The sequence below is a fragment of the Penicillium solitum genome (genome assembly GCF_028829755.1).
Source record: "Penicillium solitum strain IBT 25940 chromosome Unknown utg000001l_segment0_segment0, whole genome shotgun sequence".
Taxonomy (NCBI): domain Eukaryota; kingdom Fungi; phylum Ascomycota; class Eurotiomycetes; order Eurotiales; family Aspergillaceae; genus Penicillium; species Penicillium solitum.
Window position 1 is genome coordinate 5812453 of NW_027072121.1, and position 24152 is coordinate 5836604.

The window sequence follows — 24152 nt, forward strand, 5'->3', positions numbered from 1 at the left end:
TTGTCATTCTTTGTCCCAACAACCGCCGTCACATATATTCAGATTTATCCAATTATTGTTTAATTTTCCCTCGATACACCAACTTCAATCATGTTGCCACGAGAGACCAACGCCACCTCCACAAGGCGAAGCCCCTCGTTGTCGTTTCGTCCACGCCCACGCACTGCAGGTCATGCTGCCCCGATGTCAAAAGAGCTGGCTTTGGATACATGGGAGGAGCCATACCTGATGGAAATATGCCAGGATGACCACGCACCGGTCGTGGAAGAGATAGACCCATTTCCGAACGCAACTCCGCGGCGCCGTGGTGCCAAAAGCTTCTCGAGTTTGAAGCATCCTGTGGATGGTTTAGTCGCTCTCGGCCGCCGTCTATCCGTCAGTCTTCGCAACAAGCCTTCCAAGCAAACGGCTCCTCTCACCGAGCACGTCAAATTGGCTGTTGACGATGAAGACCGTTACTATCACCATGTTTCGAGCCATGCAAACCATAAGCGCGTGGCCTCCGGCAGCTGGGATGTCCGATCAACAAAACCATACTGGCACCAAGGCTATAGCGTCAATCGGCGCCCTTCTTTGAATAGTGTGTCTGCCCTGCATAGTTTCTATGCCCCCACCGCCTCGATTCCGGCCCCCATTCCGGGCCGTGGGCAGGCACCTCCAGTTCTGCCGAATCACAAATCCGCAGGTGCAGCGGCGCGCGCCGCAGCCGCAGCGCAAAATGAACAGATGGAGGCTGCGCGGATGGCTAAGGTAGAACTGGAGAATAAGATGCTCGATCTGAGAGTTCCGCAGGACTCAGAGAGCGGTATTTGTATTGACCTTCGCGATCGGTCGGATGTGTCGGACACCGATTTGCTAGCCATTATGCGACTCGGTAAGGATGAACCCCCCCCCCCCCCCCCCCCCCGATGGGCAGCGCGCCTGTTTTGCTAACTTTTGTGTGTTTGTTTTTTAGATCCTGTGGCTCTGCTTCCGGCCGAGATTACATCCCACATCCTGTCATATTTGGACCCCGATTCCCTCATGAACGTGGAGCTCGTGTCTCGCACCTGGTTCGGTGCGTCCTCTTCTCATGTTTGGAGGCACGTATTCCGCAATGCATATGGTCGACGGCCAGCAAGCGAGACGGCCTCCAAGTTGAAGCTATCATCTGGCTTAGGGAAGTCAATCCCGAACCAGGACTGGAAGAAGAAGTTCCTTGTTCGGCGCGCTCTCGATCAGCGCTGGGCGGCTGGCAAGGCTGCAGCCATTTATCTTCAAGGTCACGAGGACAGCGTCTATTGCTCTCAATTTGACGAGTAAGTTAACATTGATCCATTGATGCCGTGCAGTGCTAACCAGTTTACAGGAACAAAATCATTACTGGCTCCCGTGATCGGACGGTTCGTGTGTGGGACGCGCACTATCCGTGGTCATGCAAGAAAATTATTGGACCACCCGCGGCCAGGACTTTCCGTCGTGGTCCAGTGAACAATCCAACCGCCCAGGCCACAGGGACTTCTCCGTTTGTCACTATTACCCCGCCGTGGCCCACGCTGGATGAGACGACGGAAATCACGGCACCATTGGAGGAAACATCGATATACCACAGCGCATCAATCCTGTGCCTGCAGTTTGATGAGGAGATCATGGTGACAGGATCTTCGGACTTTACCTGTATCGTGTATGACATCAAGGACGACTACCGACCAATTCGTCGTCTTTCCGGTCATCAAGCCGGTGTGCTTGATGTATGCTTTGATGACCGGTACATCGTCTCATGCTCCAAGGATACCACCATCTGTGTGTGGGACCGAAATACCGGTGGGCTTTTGAGGCAGCTCAACGGTCACCAAGGGCCAGTGAATGCTGTGCAGCTACGTGGTGACCTTATCGTGTCAGCTAGCGGTGACGGCGTTGCCAAGATGTGGAACGTGATCTCAGGCCAATGCGTCAAAGAGTTCACCAGCAAAGACCGTGGCCTCGCATGTGTCGAATTCAGTGACGATGGCCGGACCATCCTCACTGGCGGCAACGACCGTATAATCTATCAATTCGATGCCAACACTGGCGAGCTCGTCAACGAGCTTCATGGGCATACGGGCCTCATCCGATCTTTGCATCTCGACAGTGCAAATAAGCGCATCATTAGCGGTAGCTATGATATGAGCGTCAAGGTGTTCGACCGTGATACGGGTGACCTGTCCATCAACTTCCCTGGCTGGACCACAAGCTGGATGTTGAGCGTGCAGTCCGATTATAGACGCATTGTTGCGACGAGCCAAGACTCCCGGGCTGTCATTATAGACTTTGGATATGGTCTAGACGGGATCGACCTGTTGGAGGAGTGATCTATTTGCATTTGTTTATATATGGCTTGTTCTTCTTCTCAGCGTTGCTTCTTCCCATTTGGGTTTGCTTGGTCATTATTATTATACATTGCTAGTGGGAGTTGGATATGAGGTTTTTCGTCTTGGGTACAAATTGGATCAGGCTGGAATATTGGCAAAATACATTCTTGCTCTTTGTTATATTTATACATCTACATCACACCAGTGTAAAACTATATACCTACATATGTAGCATGTATTATCGCATATCCTATATCGTTAGCATAGCCTAAATTCCCAACGTCTTGAGGGTTAGGTCGTCGCCTGAGGTGATAAAGCAGCTACCTACGGAGTAGTTACTCCGTACAAGATCACAATAGATCGACCATTTCTGCTGGTCAAATGTGTTAAATATGGCAGCGGGGAAGGCGGTAGAGATGGCGGTCAATCGGTTAAGTAGCGATGCATGAGGCGACAACTTGATGTCCTTAGCTAAGGTCATGATGGGAGATATGACATATGAGATTTGACCTGTTGCGATGTAATTGTACCTCACTCGACGATGTAATAGTTTCATGCGCCGAGGTAATATCTCAGGTCTACGATATGATACCTCAGGTAGACCATGACACCTCAGGCACCAAGACATTGATTAACTAATCCATCTGTGATTCGCCAGAAAAAGTGGGTTAGCGCCAGTGTGATCCGTGGGATTTAGCATCAAAACAATCCCTCTGCTGTTTCCCATCAACCACACAAGCAGAGACTGACAAGAAGTCCTGGTCTTGCGGTGTAATATCTTCATCCAGCTCTCTTTCCGCTTAGCGCTTATACCAGTCTCATTTTTCGCTTTAGCGTTTCGATTGATAATCATTCTACCCCACCATCATGGGTGAATCCAGGTTCGGCTTTTCTCCTATTCCCCGCCATCTCGCGACCAATATGGCCTTGCTGACCGCCGATCGATTTATGATTTCAGACAGGAACTGCTGGCATGGCTTAACAACCTGCTTCAGCTGAACCTTACCAAGATTGAGCAGTGTGGAACTGGGTATGGTTGATCAATATTCTCTCCCCGACTTTCAACGGCCCGCGGGGCGAACTTTGTTTTTGTATAGATCAGATAGGCTAACCTCTTATCTTGTCTCTCTATAGTGCTGCGCTTTGCCAGGTGTTCGATTCAATTTTCAGTATGTAATCACTACGACTTGCGCAATAATTGAGAGACGGGCGGTTCCGTATCAGGTTGTGGGACATATTGACTGACTGGTCTCTTTGCTCAGTGGATGTTCCCATGTCCCGGGTCAAGTTCAATGTGAACACTGAATATGCTTACCTCCAGAACTTCAAGGTTCTTCAGAGTATGTGAAGGCGGATTCCAAACCGGTCAACGATCCCCTTTTTTTTAACATATTCCATCACCCAGATGTCTTCGCCCGTCATTCGGTCAACAAGCCCATCCCCGTCCAGTCCCTCACAAAGTGCCGCATGCAGGACAACCTTGAGTTCCTCCAGTGGGTTAAGAAATACTGGGATCAGCACTATCCCGGTGGTGAATACGACTCCGTCGGCCGGCGCAAGGCCTCCGGCGCGCCTGCCTCCGTTGGTGGAGGCCCTGCTTCGCGCGCCCCGTCTGCTGGCAGCGCACGCCGTGGAGTGACCCCGACAACTGGTGCCGTCCGTCCCCGGGTTGCCACCGCGGCCAGTGGAGCGGCCACCGCTGCCCTGCAACAGGAGATCTCGACACAAAAGGAAGCGATCGCAGGACTAGAGAAGGAGCGGGACTTCTACTTTGCCAAGTTGCGCGATATTGAACTGCTGCTCCAGAGTGCCATTGAAGCCGACCCCGAGCTTGAGAAGGAGGAAGACACGCTTGTTAAGCACATCCAAGGCATTCTATACTCGACCGAGGTCCGTTCCCTTGACCTATTCGCTGAAGATTCCCCCAACTGACGCTTATGCGCCCCCCATTAGGACGGCTTCGAGATCCCCGCCGAAGGAGAGGAGGTTCCGGCCGATGAGCTCGAGACTTTCTAAGCGAAAAATGAGTTCTGGGCCCGAGAGGAGGAAAGACCCGTTACTAATACCCCCGCGTCTTTTATTCTTTCTTGTCTTCTTTCTATTGGTGTCAAATAAGACGAGCACGTAGATATGGAGTCCAATGCATACATCTTATTTTTCCAGAAACAGAGACAGAGACAGAGACAGTGGTCTGACACTTGGGCTTAAAATAGGTTTATGGAGAATGAGATCGGCAAATGATTCGCCGTTAGTACGGAGGACAACGTACTTCGGATAGTGGAATTAGAATTAGGTGGAGTAACACACAACCGATTTAATATTTTCAGGATGAATGAACAACATAAACACAAACCTGTCAAGATATCCTTCTACTCCGTACTCCGTACCTAGTAAATTATTTATGCATGTAACCATTTGTCCCTTGCCTAAGTACATAGGTATATTTATATGTCCATTATGTACTCCGTCAATACGCTAAAGATGATAATTAAACCTGCATGGTACCCTAATCCCAAAATCGACTAGTTAGCTTGGCCAGAACCTCATCCGGGTCCTGTCAACTTTTTATTCGTTGATCTTGCGGTACCTGGCTGTACCTGGCCGTACCTGCGTTGAGAACTGCCCAGGTGGCTTTTGTTATTTTTTTTTTTCCCTCTCTTTGTATTCTATGGAGGAAAAAAAAAGAAGACTATCATAATTCCATTGCAGATATCTTTTTCACCCTGAAATCAGAAAGAATAAAAAGAAAAAGAAAAAAGAAAAAAGAAAAAGATCTGTCGGGCCCCGAGCCTAGTTCGTCACTAACACGGGTCGCATAGACTAGGCCTCGATAGGGGATTGTTTGGTCCAGTCTGGGTCTTTTCCATCATTTTCCCGTTTCGCTTCTTCTCTTTCGTGTGTCTTGCTTTTTTCATCGCTTTGGGGTCTTTTTGGTTGTCTTTCTGGTCTCTTTTTTTTGGGCTTTGCAATTTCATGTACATTTCCTCCCCTCTGGACAACTGAGAATTGTGCCAGTGTGACCAGACTGCCCTCAAAGTTCTTCCGTCTGACATGCCTGCTGCCTCGACCTATTAAACACTCTATATTTCTCCTTTTGGTCCCAGATATCCAAAACACAATGGATTAGGACATGAGACTGGACTCTCTTTCTTTCATCCCACTTTTTTCGTCACTCTTTTACTCCAGGTATGTGTTGGTATCAATTCGTTCGAAGTCCTCGATCTGTTTGCTTACATGGCGGGGCTGCAATGTGCTCCAATGCAATAAAATCCATACTAACTCCGCTTAGTCGTTTGTACGATTGCCATTCTCTCCACGTAACTGTGCGCCCTATATCACCATATTCGTGAGCTGCTATTCATGCTACGCTCTGATTGTTGATCGCAACGTTTGGCTACGCTTCTGCCAACATCCATTCATTCAATACTGTCACCCGGGTCATTCTTTTCCTCGGACGATCTATCAATCTTTCCACACCAACTGTGCGCACGCTAGAACGTGTTTTTTTTTCTTATTTTTTTTCTTTCGTTTACATTAACCTTATCGACCCCATTCTTCGCAATACTGCGAAGCTCAACCTCTGTGAGGATCATACATACTTTGTTTTGCTACTTTGTCGTGATATCTCATTATATCTCATTGCATGTGATTGGCAATTGACGTGGACGTGTATGGGAAAATTGTCAACATGGTTCATGGTCATCACCGTCACTCGCGCATCGGCAATCTAATTAGCGCCAGGCGCCGCCGGGAAGCCGAGCACGATGAACAAAATGTGGACTCCGATTTACTTGAGGGTGGTCCATTCCAAACCCCCATGCTCCCCGCTACTGATATACTTCCGGATGAAGATTGCGACTCGAAAATCTCTCTGTGTCTTGAACATGGCATGAACGAATCTGATTCACTGCTCGAAAAGCGGGACGAGACGACCTCCGCCGACCCGACTAGTATCGAGACTGTATTGCAGATAGTCGATGCTAGCTCACAGACCCCCCTTCAGTCGACTGCTACCGACTTTCCGATGACGATATCGGATTCTGCGTACGCCACTGACACTCTACCGAGCTCGGACGGCTTGACTGCGAGTGCGATTGCGAGTGCGACTGCGGCTGCGAGTGTCTCTATAGATTTAGGGCTATTGACCTCGCCGACAGCGTTGCCACTACCCGAGACGTCACTTGCAAGCAGCTTCACGAACTCCACTCAAACTTCTTTGACCACCTCCACAAACTCCAGTGGACTTCCGTCAGCATCAAGATCTGCGTCAGCTACAGTCATCACTTCGCCTGCATGGACTTCGACTCGCCTCATTACTCATTCTAGCTCTACGCCCTCTGCTACGACAACATCATCCCAGGCGCACAATCACTGGTCATATTCCGGTTCTACATCTGGCTCCAGCTCCACCTCCAGCTCCAGTTCCAGTTCCTCGACGAGCTCGACTTCCAGCACAAACTATGCAACCTCTTCGTCAGATGTATATGGAGGCTCTGAGTCAACTGTCTCAACAACTGGTGCTGGAACTGCGCCAACTGCAAGTGAGACGCATGCCTCGGGGCAAGGTTCGACAACCAATCCTAACACACCTAAAATTGTGGGCGGTGTAGTAGGATCAGTTGCGGGTGTCGCTCTCATCATTCTTCTTCTATTTTATTACCTCCGCCGTCGAGGACTATTTATGGGGAAAACAGGACGTCCAGCAATGTTAGGTGACGCAGCAGCCGGGGCTGGAGCAGCGGCTGGGTCTAGAGAAATTGTCGAACGACGCGAAAGTAACGATCCTCTCTTCACAGCCTCATACCTCGCCCCCGCATTCATGAAGCGCTGGCGCCAGTCAACGGCAACAGCCCGCTCTGGAAGCACCACCGACTCTGCCCCCAGCGAGCGCGGGTTCCAAAAGATTTCCGGCAGAAAGCTTCCTCCCGTCTTTACTCACGGTGGAGACGGATATGGCGGCGGACTGGACGGCGATTCTCCCACCGCACCGGGTTTCCCTGCCACCTCCCCAGCAACCGGACCAATTGGATCACCCTCCTTCTATGCTCCGCCCCCTACCTCCCAATTTGGCAGTCCCCTGGACTCAAACTTCACCCGTGAGGTTGAGGAGCCCACCCCACCGACACGGCCCAACCTCGTCCACCTCCCTATCTCCAACTCGGTCAACGTTGCCACTCCCATCACTGTCACACCGGCCCACCCAGTTGCGCAACCCCAGAGTGCAGTGCCCTTTGCACCGCCGCGGCCGGATGCGCTCGGCCGCAGTTTACATAGTTTCGATGGGAGTCGAAGCAGTCGGTTCACTGAGGTGATTGATCAGTGATTGGCCATGTTGCAATGTGGGACATGTGAAATGATGGAGATGAAGTGATGGGTGGGGGCGCAAGCCCTCTGTGACATCGGACTCCGGGGCTTGTCCCCGATCGTGCCTTTTTTTTTTTTTTTTTGTTATTATTTTCTGTTCGATTCTAGCTCTTTGTGCTGTTGTAAAAACGCATTTCCTGTCTTTCATTGTCATTTTGTTGTTATATTCTTCTTTTCACTATTGATACCCCCCTTCTTCCTCTTTTCTTTCTTCTGCTCCTATTTTTCTCTTACTTCTTGTTCAAATTAGTTTCTCTTCACTATCTTCCCACTTAACTTTTAATGTTTGCATCATTGTGGATATGTTGTATTACTTCGCTCTCTTCGTATGACTAGGTGTATGAGTCAAGGCCTGAACAGTGTCAGCTCGGCTACTCAAGTGTAATCGAAAGTTATCGAGCTTCATATATGAAACGTTATACATTTTCCATACGTATAGATGGCTCCTGGCAGAGAAGTCACCTACATTTTGGACTCTTACTACATATAGATGGCACATGCAGCAGAACTTCCGAGGTTGCCCAGGTGCTCACCAGCCGTGTAACACAATCCCACTGTATGGCTATGCATGCTGACCACGTGGCAGGACCGATGAGATTAATATTATTGCAGACCAATGTCATTTCTTGTAGGACTACTTCATCTGACATGAGACTTCCGTCGTGTTGCCGTCTGAGACTAACTTGCTGCAGTTGGATTAAATATTCCTTTCTAAATGTCTGACGAGTCGAAAGAGACGAGTTTCCTCATGCGTGCAAAACTAGGTGCTTCCAAAGAAAACGCTCGTCGACTGTCGGATCGTCAAAGGGGAGCCCCAGCTTTGACGGCTTACATTTGGAAGCAGGCGCAGGCGCAGGCGCAAGTACTCTTCAAACCTCGTGTCAAATGAGGCTTTAAACATTACCCTCTTCTTAACCTTATCTACACTTACGCGTCCTGAGACCATATTTGGGCTGTATTTCCTTTTACAGCCACTGTCGGTTTCCTAGATGTTGTGTACGAGTACGAGAGCTTGCCTAGCTACTCAAGAGCCTTGTGGTAGCCTTTTCTTGGAGTGAACTCGCCCAGTATCATTGCCACCTATTGCACTGCCCTTCCATCATCAAGCTGGTGATATTTCTTGCCTCCTAGGTCATACTTGAGCCCATGAGCCTCCCGTTATAGTATCAGCCGCACCGCCACATTTTTGACGCACCGCCACAAACACGCCACATGGAGATCGTCCATCCCTGTCCTCCACGCCTCCTTTCACCCGGAAACCCCATCATCAAGTTACCATGAAGTACAGTGTACTCCATGCAGCTTAGTGGCTTACGAAATCGAATCATTTCTGTCGTGTGCCTTGATAGGTTCGGACAGTGATGCCGCGTGCTCATGATGCGTACAGTCTAGCCGCTCTTGAAGTGGACACCTACCCCATCCTCAACAACCTAGAATACACACGATCAAGCCCCATGATGCAAAGGGACTCGTCTTTGCCTCCTTACTTGCGCCCATGCCCATGGTCAAACAATAATGCCAATACAAACACAATAAGTCGAGGTGAAAATATGCCCCAATGATTGGGTCTTCCGCGAGGCGCAGCAATCGGCCTAATCCACTATGACAAACCCAATTTGATCGTAACGCCCTCGCATTGGATACCTGAACTTGGCGTAGCGCTATTCCACAACCGCTGATCTCAGAATTTAACTATGCATGTAGCATAGACATGAAGAAAACGGGGCTAGAGTTTGAGAAAAAGAAGCCCGGCGCTTACATTCCTCAGCTTTTTGGGGGTATGCCTATGAGACTTCGCCTTGTTCAATAACTTGATACAACTCCTACATCACATCACATACGGAGCTCCGTAGGTGTCCCCCCGTTACTAACTGACAAAGATTGCCGCTTGCAACCTTGGAAAGGGGGCTGTGTTTTGTTCCCGGGGTAATAAGTGTCACATTCTGGCACCACTTGGAGAGTATATTTTACTTTTTTCGATCGCTCCAATTCTCTCAAGTGGAGATAATATATTCCTCTTATACTTGGCATTATTTGTTAAAACCCTCGTTGCGGATTGCCAGAAAATTGACACTAAATCCTCTCGGCATATCTGGGCATCCTAGGATACACAGCCCCATTGAGAGGGGGAAAAAAAGATAACAAGGTCTCGCAACCCCGACGACACATGAGACAATCTCTTGAGATCAGAGCGTATTACATGAACCTCTGCATGAGCTCCTTTTTAATTTGATTTGCATAATCTTTTCGGAGCCCCGTGCGATCTGCACTCCATGTCTTCAAACAATGACCCCTCCCATCAGGGCTCACTATTGAGTCCTGTTATAGTGACAGATTTTTCGGGCAGAGAGGTTGGTCACCCAAGCCCATCCTATACACGCCTGAACTCTTTCGCTGATGATCCCATTTTCTTTTTTTTTCTCATGCAGCGATCTATATCCACAGCCTCTTCCGCATGGTCAGGTCCTACAGATCTAAACCACAGCCCGACTTCACCTACCTCACCTGATATGGCGTGGAATCCAGACCCAGCCCGTCTGATGGTCCACAATGCCTCGCATCGACCGTCACAGTCGATCGATGGCGATACTTTGCGTCCGCGGGCGGACTCATTCGCTTCTTCTGCAGATACTATGGTTCGTTCGCGGGCGAACTCCGAAGTAGACCCGGCCCATACTTCCAAAGATATATACGACGATGTTTCGCTGGCGGATGCATTGAAACCGGATCCCCGGAATGAAACTGATTTCCAAGTGGAGGATAATCGGTTTGCGTTTTCTCCGGGTCAACTAAACAAAATGCAGAACCCGAAGTCCTTGGCTGCATTCCATGCTCTTGGTGGATTGCAGGGTCTGGAGCGCGGTCTGCGAACAGATTTAAATGCTGGTTTGTCAATAGATGAAGCGTGTCTGGAGGGCAAGGTCGAGTTCCAGGATGTGGCACCTGCGGCACAACACACATCTACTGGGAAATCTCCATCAACCCCTGTCACTTCGGCGCCGGCGCCGGTGTCATCTGGTAATGGCTCACCCTTCGAAGACCGTATTCGTGTCTTCAGTCGGAACAAACTACCCGCTCGGAAATCGACCGGATTCCTGAAATTATTCTGGGCTGCTTATAACGACAAAATTATTATATTGTTGACTATCGCCGCCGTGGTCTCACTATCCCTGGGGATATACGAGACCGTGTCAGAAGGCTCAGGCGTCGACTGGGTGGAAGGTGTCGCCATCTGCGTGGCTATTTTGATTGTCACAGTGGTCACAGCTGCGAACGACTGGCAAAAAGAGAGACAATTTGCTAAACTTAACAAAAGGGTAAGTCTTCCCCCTAGCAATCCGGAGAGTCAACACAGCTAACATCCCAACAGAACGATGATCGCGAAGTCAAAGTAACCCGCTCAGGCAAAACCGACATGGTTTCAATCTACGATATAATGGTCGGCGACATCCTCCATCTCGAAGCAGGCGATTCCATCCCCGCGGATGGCATTCTAGTTTCAGGCTACGGCGTGAAGTGCGATGAGTCTTCCGCCACCGGCGAGTCGGATCAAATGAAAAAGACACCCGGTCATGAAGTCTGGCAGCAAATTGTCGGCGGCAAGGCAACCAAGAAGCTCGACCCGTTCCTGATCTCTGGTAGCAAGGTCCTCGAAGGTGTGGGAACTTATGTTGTTACCAGTGTTGGGCCTTATTCTACCTATGGACGGATACTGCTGTCGCTGCAAACCCCTAATGACCCAACGCCGCTTCAGGTCAAGCTGGGTAAGCTGGCGGATTGGATTGGATATCTGGGTACAGCGTGAGTTGACGTTCCTTACTTCCTGCTTTTGTGACAGGTTACTGATGAGAATTTACAGAGCTGCTGGTATCCTGTTCTTCGTTTTGCTCTTCCGATTTGTAGCCGACCTTCCTAATCACCCGGAAAAGAACGGTGCTATGAAAGGCAAAGAGTTTGTGGATATTCTTATTGTTGCTGTCACAGTTATTGTAGTCGCTATTCCAGGTAAGCGCTGATGTTTCGCACAATTATTTGAACTGTACTAACATTCATGTTCTTTGCTAGAGGGTCTTCCATTGGCAGTAACACTGGCTTTGGCCTTTGCTACTACCAGAATGGTTAAGGAGAACAACCTCGTCCGTGTCCTTCGCGCATGCGAGACAATGGGCAATGCCACAGTTATCTGCTCTGATAAAACTGGTACATTAACACAGAATAAAATGACTGTTGTGGCCGGAACCTGGGGCTCGGATCAAGACTTCAGCCAGAGAACCGAAGACGAAGATGTGAAGGGTTCAATGACTACTTCCGAGGCTTCCCAGAAATTATCACCTCCCATCAAGGATTTGATCATCAAGAGCATCGCTTTGAACTCGACTGCCTTTGAACAGGAAAAAGACGGCTCCATTGATTTTGTCGGTAGCAAGACTGAAGTGGCGATGCTTCAGTTGGCCCGGGATTATATGGGCATGGATCTCGTCTCGGAGCGTGGCTCCACTGAGATTGTCCAATTGATTCCTTTCGACTCCGCCAGGAAGTGCATGGGTGTTGTTTACCGCGTTCCTGGTGTTGGCTACCGACTGCTTGTCAAGGGAGCGTCCGAGTTGATGGTCGGCGTCTGCACCTCGGAAATTGTCAACATTGATATGTCCAAAGAGAGACCCGATGTGGAGCATCTTTCTGAGGCACAGAAGAAGAACCTCCTGGAGATCATTGACAATTATGCTCACAAGTCTCTTCGGACGATTGGCATGGTCTACAAGGATTTCGCAACCTGGCCCCCAACAGAAGCTAAACATTCTGAAGATGCTTCGGCGAACTTTGAGGATTTCTTCCATGATATGACCTGGGTCGGAGTTGTGGGTATCCAAGACCCTCTTCGCCCTGAAGTCCCGTCAGCCATTCGTAAATGCCACTCGGCAGGCGTCCAGGTCAAGATGGTGACTGGTGACAACGTTGCCACCGCCACTGCTATTGCAACTTCTTGTGGAATTAAGACGGAAGGTGGATTGGTCATGGAAGGTCCTAAGTTCCGCCAACTCACAAACGCGGAGATGGACGAAGTGGTTCCGCGCCTGCAAGTGCTGGCACGATCATCTCCCGATGACAAGCGGATCTTGGTCGAACGGCTCAAGGCTCTCGGTGAAACGGTCGCTGTCACAGGTGATGGTACTAATGACGGTCCGGCTTTGCGGACTGCAGATGTTGGCTTCTCCATGGGTATTGCTGGTACTGAGGTCGCTAAGGAGGCGAGTTCGATTATTCTCCTGGATGATAATTTCAAGTCCATTATCACGGCGATCTCCTGGGGACGAGCTGTCAATGACGCCGTTGCCAAGTTTTTGCAATTCCAGGTCACGGTCAATATCACGGCCGTGATACTCACCTTCGTGTCATCTGTTTACAGCAGTGATAACACTAGTGTTTTGACAGCTGTGCAGCTGCTCTGGGTGAACCTTATTATGGACACCTTTGCCGCTCTCGCCTTGTAAGTTATCCTCCTCGCTCTTTCATATTTTGCTTGGACTTTTTACTAACGTTTTGGAAAAACAGAGCTACGGATGCCCCGACTGAACAAATTCTCGACCGCAAGCCTGTCCCCAAACACGCCTCCCTCTTCACCTTGACTATGTGGAAGATGATCCTCGGCCAAGCTATATACCAGCTAGCCATCACATTCATGCTTTATTTCGCAGGCGACAAGCTCCTCGGTGCCCATCTCAGCTCCGAACCCGAGCTGCGTGCGAAGCAGCTCGCCACCGTGGTGTTCAACACGTTCGTGTGGATGCAGATCTTCAACGAATTCAACAACCGCCGTCTCGATAACAAGTTCAATATCTTCGAAGGCATGTTCCGCAACTACTGGTTCCTAGGAATCAACGCCATCATGATCGGCGGTCAGGTCATGATCGTCTACGTTGGCGGCCAGGCATTCAACGTGACTCGCTTGAGCGGCACCCTCTGGGGTGTGTGTATTATCTGTTCTATTGCTTGCTTACCCTGGGCTATCGTCCTCCGACTTATCCCAGACTACCACTTTGGGCTTGTTTTCAACGCCGTTGTTGGCGGCATGGCTGTTGTTTTGCGCCCGCTTTCCAAGGGGTTCAAGGTAATTGGTCGTGGTATCAGGTCCTTCTTTAGGCCTGTGAAGCGTTTCACTCGCCGTGTCATCAACAAGGGGAAGTCAGAAGACAAAGTCGAGTTGAACGCACAGCCCACAGACTCTGATGATTCCGAACAAGCTCCTGAGAGCCTTGAACCGAGCAAGCAAAAGCCCTCTCCTGAGCGTCCTACCACGCCTCCTCATGTCGTGGTTCCTCCTATTACAATTACGACCTCTCCTTAGTTTTCATTTTAGCGTTGGTGTTTTTTGGTATTTGGCTGGCTGTTTGATATTTTATTGTTATGCTATTTGTATATAAAGAACTAGGTTCGATAGAAGATGTGTATATATCCCCACCAAAAAAACCACTTCTGCATTATTTATGAAAATTTACTTCTCTCTACATGGAAAATCCGGAGCAATCGAGTAGCATATTTACATAGAATACTCAACACTAAAGACCAAGAGCCTCCAGACAACTGGGTTCAAGTTAGGATATTTCTGCCTCAGGCCACAACGCCCCCGTCTACCAAGTGCCCAGCTCCATCTCCCGTGGACTCCCCAATTGACTCCGCATTACCCTGTCGACTCACCTTGTCATTTATCTGTGATCAGTTAATCTGATCTCTGTCTCTATCAAACATACTCTGATCTTTTATTCTATCCCCATTGGATCTCATACCACTCGGAGACGTTCCCACGTCACTAATCTCCCCGCTTCCGCCCACCGCACCGATATACCAAACGGACCAACAGGCAGCTCCTCACAAAGCTCCCTCAACACCAAAATCACTCGACAGGCTTGGCCAACAACTTGATCAAGACCTATTTTCACTATATTTCCGCGCTCAGTCAAACCCCAACCGCCACCATGTCGCAAATCAACTACCGCACCATCAACATTGACGCCTTGGACCCCGAGTCCTCGGCCAACTTCCCCATGGAATCTCTCCTCCCCGCCACACTCCCCCAAGCCGCAAGCGCTAGTGACGCCGCCAATGCCGCGACACAGGTGCGCCAGATGCTGCGCGGCGGTGACCCAGAGGGTGCTCTGCGGACTGTCCTCGACACGGCGCCGCTGGGCGGCGACGACCGCGCCAAGGAGGTGCATCTTGCTACCGTCATCGATGTGCTGCAGGGTATCCGCCAGGGCGAGATGACCCGCATTCTGGAGGGTGTGTGCAGCGGGGATGGCGGGGCTGAGCGGGCCGATTGCTTGATGAAATACCTGTACGTGGGACTACTATTTCATTGCCAGGAGAGGAATTATCTGGTGGAAAGTCGTGGATTTGATTGCTGATTGATTTATTACAGGTACAAGGGAATGTCCTCGGCTGCTCCTGGTAGCGGTGCCCAGTCGCCGAAGAAGTCGGTTTCGCCTCAGGATACGGGCTTCTCGCAGATCCAGGCTCGCAACTTGGGTGAAGGTGGTGGTGGTCAGCAAATGAGCGTTTTGCTCAGCTGGCACGAGAGACTTGTGGAGATTGCTGGTACTGGGTCGATTGTGCGGGTCATGACTGATCGTAGAACAGTTTGAGCGGAGAAAACAGCATCGGATGGAGGTTCGTTTCTTATGATTTACATTCTGACTGTTTTTTTGTTCTCGTCTTCTTGGTAGAGGCTTGGTTTGCATTCCATACATCTGTGGATGATATCTCTCCGGTGTCGCTTTAAGCGTAGTTTTACATTATTATACTGTGACAAAATGTTGGGCTCTTTCTCTTTGCCCTTTTGTTTCCATTCTTCATGGTTTATCAAGGTCACCACCCTCAAGGATGTCCTTGAGGTTAATATCACCGCTGCCACGCTGCAACGGCTGCGACTGGCCCTCGCCTTCCTTCCATCCAATCATATAGATCAATCGGAACGTGGCTGGGATACCACGCGCACCTTCCTCCATATGCAGGGAACGATATATAGCCTCATTAGCCAGCAAGACATCCCGCGAAAGCGGTGCCGAGTCACGGTTCATGATTGCATTACCCTCACCCATCGCCTGCAAATCCTGCATGAGCGCAAAGGTATCTGGGAACTCGACCACAATATCTTCAACATCAACAGTAAGCATCTTGAACCCAGTACGGCCCAACAAGCTTCCGATATCCTTGACATCCGCCAGAGGTGACACATGCGGACTCACACCACCGCGTCGCTCCATATCAGCCAGCTGCAGCGACCCACGCAGCTCGTACAACGTATCGCCACCAAACATGGCCGCGATAAACGGCGCATCGGGCTTCAGAATTGTGTTCACCTGTTCTAGGAGCGCGGGCAGGTCGTTGATCCAGTGGATCGAGAGCGATGAGAGCACAGCGTCGAAGCTGTTCGGTGCGTACGGCAACGTCTCCAAGTCCGGAATTACATCCCGCTGGATGTTGATCTCCTTGTTAAACGGGTCGTCTTCGTCGCGGTGGAGCAGCGCGCGCGATGTCTCCACGCATGTCAGCCTCGAGATCTTTTTTGATAGTGGTGGTGTGATGGTTCCTTCCGGCATGACCGAGTCGATATTGGGGGATGTGAGAGCTCGGGCGATGTTGCAACTGTTTGCGCCTAGATCTAGGACGTTTGGGAAGTCACGTTTAATGTCCTATTCACGGCGAGAGAAGCTCTTGTTAGTGGATGTGTCTTTTTTCTACTTTGCACTTTTTTTTCTGTGCTTGATTCGTTCAAGGGCTTACCAGTAAGCGCTCACATAGCCGCATCGCTACTTCATCTTTCAGGTAGTCGACATTCCGACTCTCTTCGACATTCCGGGCTGCCCGATCTTTTTGGAGGTGCTTGACTTTGCGGTTGAAGACCTCGAGCATTGGGTTACCGGGCGTTTGGCTGGCATATTTTCGGATAGTAGTTGTTGGGGTAAAGCATCGCCTTGAGAGGCTAGCACGAAATGTCTGTAGAGGTATCATTGTGGCTGTAGAATGGGTATGGAGGATTCTAAACCCTCAAGCATGCAAGTCCATGGTTTTGCGGCAATGGTGGGCAGAAAATGGCGGGATCTGACGTCGATTGTTGATGCGGAAGAGCTCCCTCTCCGCAGACCGTGGACTTCTTGCAATTAGTGTTTTCGAGACACTAGACTCGGTATCACTTTTAATTTTACCGTTGTGCATATTGTTCATCTTGTGCATAGTGCATTGAGCGTGGCAGAGCCATTGCGACCCCTGCTCGAATAAGTCCCCACGTGCCAATACGCTCCTCAGGGTCTCTGATTAGGCGCAACAAGGCCGGGATCCTGAAAATTAAGATATCTTCACTCAAAAGACAAGTTATTCTATAGCTACGAATCTGCTGTCCAACAACCTGTTTACTCCATCACGCTATTCAGCTCTCGGCCCCCACAGAGACGAAGCATGATTTGATCCAAGTACACGCCTCGAAACTTCTCGCTCGCCCTCCATATCAACATGTCGCGTCCTTTCCCATATACCTATATATCATGTCCCTGTGCCGACACCCCGGTCCCTGACCCAGCCAGGAAGCGGAGGTCAAGGGAGTCCCCGCAGAAATCGCCGCAGAAACCACCATCCGAGCGGGCGGAGACAGACCAAGACAAGAAGTTGTCAGCAAAAGAGGAACAACAAGAAGAGGATGAGGACGAGGAGCAAACCTTTGATCCCCGCTCTCCGCGGTCCAACTTCTCGCTGTATCCGCCTGAACAGCTTCTCTACTGCGAGGAGTGCCACCAGATCAAATGCCCCCGATGTATTACGGAGGAGATTGTGAGTTGGTATTGTCCTAGCTGCTTGTTCGAAACGCCGAGCAGTATGGTGCGGAGTGATGGTAATCGGTATGTACTAGAGGGCGTGAATGGTTGTTCAAGTATCCGCTAACATGCGCATACCTATAGGTGTGGCCGGAATTGCTTCAATTGTCCCGTTTGTACAGCTCCGCTAGCTGTGAGTACCATTGAGAATGCTACAGGAAACGGGCCCCAACAGGGCCCGTGGGTGTTGTCTTGCGGATACTGTCTTTGGACTACGCTAGACATTGGCATCAAATTTGATAAGCCGACAAATATCCGTAGTCAACTGCAAAAGATGACAGATTCCACTCCCCCGGCTGCTCACGACCGCTCGAGGCAAGCTTCTCGCACTTTCGGAGATCTGAAACATCCATTGTCTAGCTTCGCCTCGGCTGACGAGCAATCCAATGCGCGTGAGCATGATGGAGAGCAAGCTGCGCCAAAAGAAGACCCGGCTGCACCTCCAATGGGCACGGATGCCCGGTTCGCAGCCCTGAAAAACTTTTACCGTACACAGATCGCCGAGACATCAAACTCGCCAAATGACCATCTTAGCTCAGAATTCGGGTTCTCATCGCCCGGCGCCTTAAACCGGCTCATGTCACTCTACACATCCTCGTCGCGCCTAAGCGGGCTATATGGCGGCAACAAGAAGCCCAAATCCAAGCCACCTGTTATGCGCGAGGCCCTGGCTGCAAGCGAGGGCCTTCAGGTCGCCCTAGAAAACAACGAGATGGGCATGATTGCACGACTCCAGTCTCCAGAATGTGGCTGGGATGGTATGGCCTCGATAGACCAGCGCGCAACCCAATCACCGGACGCCCGCTTCGTCGACGATCTCCTCCCACTGCCAGTCCTCCTCCGCACCAAGCGAGCCAAGCGCTGCAAGTCCTGCAAGCACATCCTCGTGAAGCCCGAGAGCAAGCCGCAATCTACGCGCTTCCGCATTCGCCTCATTGCCCTCAGCTACATCCCCCTCCCAACCCTCCGCCCTCTAGCCCCCTCTTCCTCGTCAGCGCTCCCAGCTATGGCCCCAACCTCCGACCTCAACTCCCTCCCACCCCTGCGCCCAATCCACGTCCTTCTTACCCTAAAAAATCACATGTTCGACCCCGTCCGCATCACCCTCGCCACACCTCCCGTAACCCCAGGCCACGTTGCAACGAAAGTCACAGTTCTCTCTCCGCAGTTCGAGATCGGCGCGAACAGCGATGTCTGGGACGAGGCATTGCAGGGTGCCTCTGCGCCTTTAACGAGTGACTCTCGCTCCGCTGTTCTACGCGGAGTCCCCGAGGCAGGCAAGGTGTGGGATAAGGGCCGGAACTGGACGACCGTCGTGTTGGAGGTTGTCCCTGGTACGTTGCCAGGGAGTAGTGCTGAAGGCGGTGATGGCAATCCCAATACCGAGACTAATGACGAGGATGTATTGGCGGTTGCGGCTTCTAAGCAGGATGAGGATGTGCTGGAGATTCCGGTCTTCGTACATATGGATTGGGATGCGGATGCGCAGCTTGATCAGCAGAATGTTGGGAAGGGATCTAAGCCTGACGATAAGGTTACCAGGGAGCTGGCTTATTGGATGGTGCTTGGTGTGGGGAGAATTCAGGCTTCGTTGTAGACAAATAGGGGATTGTCATCGTCTTGTTCATATTCGCGTCGAGTGGTTTGCGTTTTATGCCTTTCATACCCCGAGTGTACTTGTTTTTTTTTTCCCGTTCATAGAAGCATCCACATACTATTTATTGTCCAGCGAGCTTTCGATTTCATACTGCCAGGTAAACATAACAGTAAAATGTGGGCTACTTGACTTAACCATGGAGATATATTCAACAATTATATCTGGACATCCACGGGCAATCAATCCTATAATCTACAAGAAGGCTAGATCCCAATCCCAGCCAGACAAAACCATCTAAAGAAAAAGTAATGAAAAGTCGGAATTGTTGAATTGGAATACTATCAGATATTCCATCCCACCTTCATTAGATCGGGAGATAGAGAGAGAACTCAACTCCATCGCCTCACCCAGAGCTCACACCGGATACAAAAACCAATGCAACCAGTGACTGGGGGCAAAAAAAGAAAAGAGAAAAAACCGTCAATGCATTTTTATGGAGATCATCTCTTTGGAACCCATCAATGGCGTTGAATCTAGCAACAATTCAAAACTAGAAACAATGCCATTCTCCCACGCATCAACCGAGCACATTCCAAGCCCCTAGCCCCAAAAAAAGTCAAAGTGAACAATGAATTCTAAATGTGCATTTAGAACTCAGCGCCGCTCTGGGGGAACTCGAAGGCAACGGAGCGGCCGGTGAGGCGACGGTAGACCTCGCCGTAGGCATCGAGGCGGTGGTCGACACCACCACGCTCCTTCTCGTCGAGGATGACCTTGAGGGTCTTGGAGCCGTCCTCCTTGGTGCGGGTGCGCTTGCCGACAATCTCGACGGGGTAGACGAGGTCGGAGAGGATGGAGTCGTGGACAGCAGTCAGAGTGCGCGAGCGGGGGCGCTTCTGGGTCTGGGTGGTGCGCGAGTTGGCGGAGCGCTTGGGGCGGGGCAGGATGCGGCGCTGGGCCACGAAGAGAACGTGGCGGTCGGAGAACTTCTTCTCGAGCTCGCGGGTAAGACTGGGTTGGTGTTAGTTCTCAGGTTGTTCTTATCCAAGTGTTTTTCTTTGGTTGGCCCGTTCGCGTTGGAAGGGCTGGTGGTTGCTTACCGCTGCTGGATCTTGTGGAAGTTGGTCAGGAGGGGGACGGGGACGAAGACAATGATGGCCTTCTTGCCGTGGCCGACCTCAACCTATATAGCGAGAATAATGTCAGAGCGTTGTCCGGTTTGAAAGTGGCGTGCACACAGAAACAGAACTCCTCCTGGAACGGCGTCTTGCTCTGCGAATTTTCATGTCCATTTGTATTCTGCCTCCTTTGCTGATGATTCCTCTCCATGTTGGTGATTTTTGGCGTTGGTGGATATGAATTGAAACCAATCCACAAATCCGACCAATATACCCCGGAGCATCGAAAATCCCTCGAAAATTCACAGACGCCATTCCAGAACGATTCAATTCGCATGTCGGGAGCCTCGGACAACAATTCTTACCTCGCGGGCAGAGACGAACTGCAGGGGACGAAGGCTGGCCTTCAGGTCCTGTGTGTTGCTCTCGAGGTCGAAGAGAGCGCCGGCGATCGCGGTCTCCAGCTCGGAGGGGTTCTGCCGGGACGGCGAGTTGGGGGCGATCTTGTTGATGGCAGCCATTATTGCGAGCGACGGGGTGCTGCGGGAAGTGCTGGTGGTGATGTCGACGGAGGGGAGGTTCGCAGATTGAATCGAATGGGAATTTGCTGTGGGATCGGCGCATTCGCTTAGGGTGCGCTATTTCCTGTTTGGGTTTAGCGTGGCCGTCTTAGGGCTCGTTGCTGGTTGGTGGATTGCCGCTAAAGGCGATCCACTATCCGACTCGCCTTTGGTTGGCAACTACCCCAGGACCTTTTTTTGACCATATTGTTCTACTCTTCATTATGTAGGTACGCTGGAGATGAATTTCTGATTGCTAATGCAAATCTCAAAAACTTTACACTCTAATCACATAGTTGAAACGAGGTGTTTCTCGGGGAATAGCACACTGTGGACTATAAGGGCACACGGAGTCTCCATTGGAGCCGGAACAAGCAAGAAATGAAGGGGGACAAAAAGCAAGAGGGACGCCTGTATCCATGGAAATAATTGCAAGAACATCTGCCAAAAAAAAGAAAGACCCAAATCAGCAAGCACAGCCCTCCTTAGCCGTAGCAGCGTTTCGATCACCCAGGTTGACTCGTGCGTCTTCTGTTGACCGATTACCCAACGAAGTCTGGCCGGTTCCCGCACCGGTACCGCGACCAGTCTTCAGACTGCTCTCTGGGATGGCATTGGCAATTGCCGTGAAGACATCCACAACATTGGTTCCGGTTTTGGCACTAGTCTCGAAGAACAAAAGACCCTCCTCCTCCGCATAGCCAGTCGCCTCCCGTGTTGACACCTTGCGGGCATCACCAGATTCAGCATCCTGCACATCATCTTGCTCATCGCCGCCTTCATCGCCATCCTGGGCCGAATCAGACTCGCTCTGAGCAGCGCCGGCGGCCTCGGAAACATCTCCGCCATCATTGGTCAAGTCCAGCTTGTTACCGACGAGGGCAATGACAATTCCAGGGCTCGCTTGGCGCTGTAGCTCGGCGACCCAGTGCTTGGCCTTTGTTAGCGAAGAGGGTTTCGTAACGTCGTAGACAACAAGCGCCGCTTGCGCGTTGCGGTAGTACATCGGGGCGAGCGAAGCGAATCGCTCCTGACCAGCGGTATCCCAGATCTCGAACTTGATCGTGCGCGTAGGAAGGGAACATTTTTGCGTCAGAAATGCGGCTGGAAAGATGACGTTAGTTGGTAATCCTAGTGCAAAGTACTATTTGAGGGGCTGGAGTGGCCCGTTTGCGGGGGCACAACTCAATTTTGAACACAATACACTGCCCCTGGGTTCTCCAGAAAGTATGTCATCTGCCAGGGACAGTACCTCGTATCTTGTGGGGGCTAAGTCCATGGGGAAATCTTACCGCCAATGGTTGGTTCCTTGTTCTCCTGGAAATCATCGTTGACGAAGCGGAGGACAAGTGATGACTGAGCGAATAACAAGAAGTGGTTAGCTGTTGATAATCGTGTAACATGGTGGATGGAGGAGTAGTACCTTGCCCACTGCGGCCTCTCCGAGCAGCACAAGCTTGACACTGCTACTCGGCTTCGGGGCATTTGCGCTCGCTGATTCGGACATGGCTGAGACAACGAAACAACAGTGAGATTGAAGTAACCACAAGTCAGGCCTTCTGTAGGTTATTCACCTTCGATCGATCAGCGATCAGGCGACCGGATGAGGTGGCAGGTTGATTCAGCTGGTGAGCTCAGTTCGGGGAATGGGGCTGCCTAGAAGTAAGACAGGATCTGGGAAACAAGTCGCTGCTCTTGCGCTCGTATTGGTAAATTAATTCAATCCTTTCAAGGAATGAGAAATGCAAAGTGTAGTATAGACGTTCCTGAGACAATAGTGATTGATCCTGAAGTTGGAGAGGCGGAGGTGGATGATGATGACGGGTGCCTCGATTGGGATTAGCGCGGTCGTCAGTCACCAGTCACGGGAAACCCGTCTTTTGAAGTATACAACTGACATACTTAGCATGTTTGCATTTGCATTGCTCATACTTCTATGGATGCTTCACTTGCCCCTCGTATCTATTTAAAAAGACTGACATAAGAGCTAAATTGCATGTTCTAGGATTATCTCTCGCATTGTTGATATCTCACATCATTGGATACACTGCACGGATGGCATGCAGATAAAATGGACATGGCTGTCGGGGTATGAAGACTTGGAAAGAATGAACCCGAAGACAAGTTCTACGACTTGATTAAAGGCAGGCTACCGCGGGACAAACATGTTCCTGGCACCTGGACAACTGTCGCAGATTGGGCTAGTGCCCAACTGGCCTGCACGATGATGTCGGGCTCCATTTAGGAAAGACCCTGGTCAGGCTCGGGAGATATCTGCCGATGCACCAGCCAGGCCCGTATCAGCAATCGGGCTGTCGTTCCTGTGTCGGCATTAGTCGGCAAGCAAATCTGCCCGATACTAGCGCAACCGCGGTCGGTCAGGTACAAGCGGAGTGCGACGTGAGATGGGTACGAGTTTGCAAACTCGAGGTTACAAAATGCATATATAAATGTACATGAAGCCGTCGATGGTGGTCTAGACTAGCTTGATAGAGAATGTAGAGAAAAAAATAATAGTAATCCATTAGCGCTGACAATTATGGGTTGTGCGCAAAATATAATACACGGGCATCAACGTCAAAAATAGTACAGATACTCATACAAATAAACCCGGGAGCAGTACCCATCCAATAGTAAAACAAGAAAAACAATCAAAGCATGCTATTGACCCTGAGGTCGAGGCTCTAGATTTTGGTATCAGCCCATCCCAATCAATATTCCGTCCCGTCTATGCCAAAACGCCGGTAGATAACGAGAAACAAAAGAAATGAAAACAAATAAACACAAAGACACTTTTTGAGATGGGGACCGTGGTATCGAATCGTATCAGAGAAGTAGAACGTGAGGTGAGGCGGAATAAGGTTTTGAGGCCCGAAAAATAAGGATAAGGTGCATGTGCGAAGACGAGAGATGAAAGGTCGAAAAAGGAAAAAAAGTTGTCAACGCTTGGTATCCGAAAAGAAAATGCTGAAGGCAGAATGTCGAGCCAAATTAAAAAGGGTATAATGTCGCGCGATGCCTGTAGCGAATAGGCAAGAAAAACGTATGGCCCGTGATGAGGACAAAGAAGAAAAAAAAATAGTGTTACAGATATCTAAGAAATCGGTTAGTTTTGATGCCCAAAGGTGTGCTCGGAGTCGACATGTCTTACCAAAATCAGGTAAAACTCCAAAACGCATATGCGTCAAAAACTCCAGCCACTGTTGGGCGCCAGACCATACGAAACATGACCGAGTGGTGTAGAAAGCAATGTTGAGTATGACGAGGGTGTTTCCGAATGAATTTATTTCGGTGGTGGTGGAGGAACGCCGGGCTTC

At 50.3% G+C, this 24152-nt stretch overlaps 9 protein-coding genes across 9 annotated transcripts; 6 read left to right on the forward strand and 3 right to left on the reverse strand.

The window, feature by feature from the left end:
- Positions 1-90: 90 nt before the first annotated feature.
- On the forward strand, positions 91-2330 carry N7455_002205 (F-box/WD repeat-containing protein; the record flags this gene model as incomplete). The annotated part of the gene is made up of 3 exons (XM_040951323.2): positions 91-874; positions 956-1298; positions 1349-2330. 3 exons carry the CDS (start codon positions 91-93, stop codon positions 2328-2330), a joined length of 2109 nt encoding a protein of 702 aa, XP_040818356.2.
- An 867-nt stretch (positions 2331-3197) lies between these two features.
- On the forward strand, positions 3198-4346 carry eb1 (microtubule-binding protein BIM1; the record flags this gene model as incomplete). The annotated part of the gene is made up of 6 exons (XM_040951694.2): positions 3198-3211; positions 3289-3360; positions 3465-3499; positions 3593-3670; positions 3736-4220; positions 4284-4346. 6 exons carry the CDS (start codon positions 3198-3200, stop codon positions 4344-4346), a joined length of 747 nt encoding a protein of 248 aa, XP_040818545.1.
- A 1672-nt stretch (positions 4347-6018) lies between these two features.
- N7455_002207 (uncharacterized protein) lies at positions 6019-7653 on the forward strand (the record flags this gene model as incomplete). Its single annotated transcript, XM_040951180.2, has 1 exon — positions 6019-7653. One exon carries the CDS (start codon positions 6019-6021, stop codon positions 7651-7653), a length of 1635 nt encoding a protein of 544 aa, XP_040817635.2.
- A 2551-nt stretch (positions 7654-10204) lies between these two features.
- On the forward strand, positions 10205-14040 carry pmcB (putative calcium-translocating P-type ATPase(PMCA-type); the record flags this gene model as incomplete). The annotated part of the gene is made up of 5 exons (XM_040951590.2): positions 10205-11011; positions 11065-11495; positions 11554-11699; positions 11760-13182; positions 13248-14040. The coding sequence occupies 5 exons, from the start codon at positions 10205-10207 to the stop codon at positions 14038-14040; spliced, it is 3600 nt and encodes a 1199-aa protein (XP_040818270.2).
- Positions 14041-14368: 328 nt separating this feature from the next.
- On the forward strand, positions 14369-15413 carry N7455_002209 (actin-related protein 2/3 complex subunit 5 family protein). Its single transcript, XM_040950958.2, has 2 exons — positions 14369-15027; positions 15112-15413. Exons 1-2 carry the CDS (start codon positions 14669-14671, stop codon positions 15332-15334), a joined length of 582 nt encoding a protein of 193 aa, XP_040817708.1. The 5' UTR covers positions 14369-14668; the 3' UTR covers positions 15335-15413.
- Positions 15414-15541: 128 nt separating this feature from the next.
- N7455_002210 (uncharacterized protein) lies at positions 15542-16715 on the reverse strand (the record flags this gene model as incomplete). The annotated part of the gene is made up of 2 exons (XM_040951683.2): positions 16476-16715; positions 15542-16384 (listed from the first exon to the last, which is right to left on the reverse strand). The coding sequence occupies exons 1-2, from the start codon at positions 16701-16703 to the stop codon at positions 15542-15544; spliced, it is 1071 nt and encodes a 356-aa protein (XP_040817788.2). The 5' UTR covers positions 16704-16715.
- A 486-nt stretch (positions 16716-17201) lies between these two features.
- On the forward strand, positions 17202-19157 carry N7455_002211 (putative dynactin Arp1 p62 subunit RO2; the record flags this gene model as incomplete). The annotated part of the gene is made up of 2 exons (XM_040951996.2): positions 17202-17584; positions 17645-19157. The coding sequence occupies 2 exons, from the start codon at positions 17202-17204 to the stop codon at positions 19155-19157; spliced, it is 1896 nt and encodes a 631-aa protein (XP_040818161.2).
- A 647-nt stretch (positions 19158-19804) lies between these two features.
- Positions 19805-20796, reverse strand: N7455_002212 (40S ribosomal protein eS7; the record flags this gene model as incomplete). Its single annotated transcript, XM_040951088.1, has 3 exons — positions 19805-20168; positions 20258-20340; positions 20641-20796. The coding sequence occupies 3 exons, from the start codon at positions 20794-20796 to the stop codon at positions 19805-19807; spliced, it is 603 nt and encodes a 200-aa protein (XP_040818010.1).
- A 505-nt stretch (positions 20797-21301) lies between these two features.
- N7455_002213 (Rab family GTPase) lies at positions 21302-22342 on the reverse strand (the record flags this gene model as incomplete). The annotated part of the gene is made up of 3 exons (XM_040951286.2): positions 21302-21939; positions 22128-22191; positions 22259-22342. 3 exons carry the CDS (start codon positions 22340-22342, stop codon positions 21302-21304), a joined length of 786 nt encoding a protein of 261 aa, XP_040818182.1.
- Between the last annotated feature and the right edge of the window lie 1810 nt (positions 22343-24152).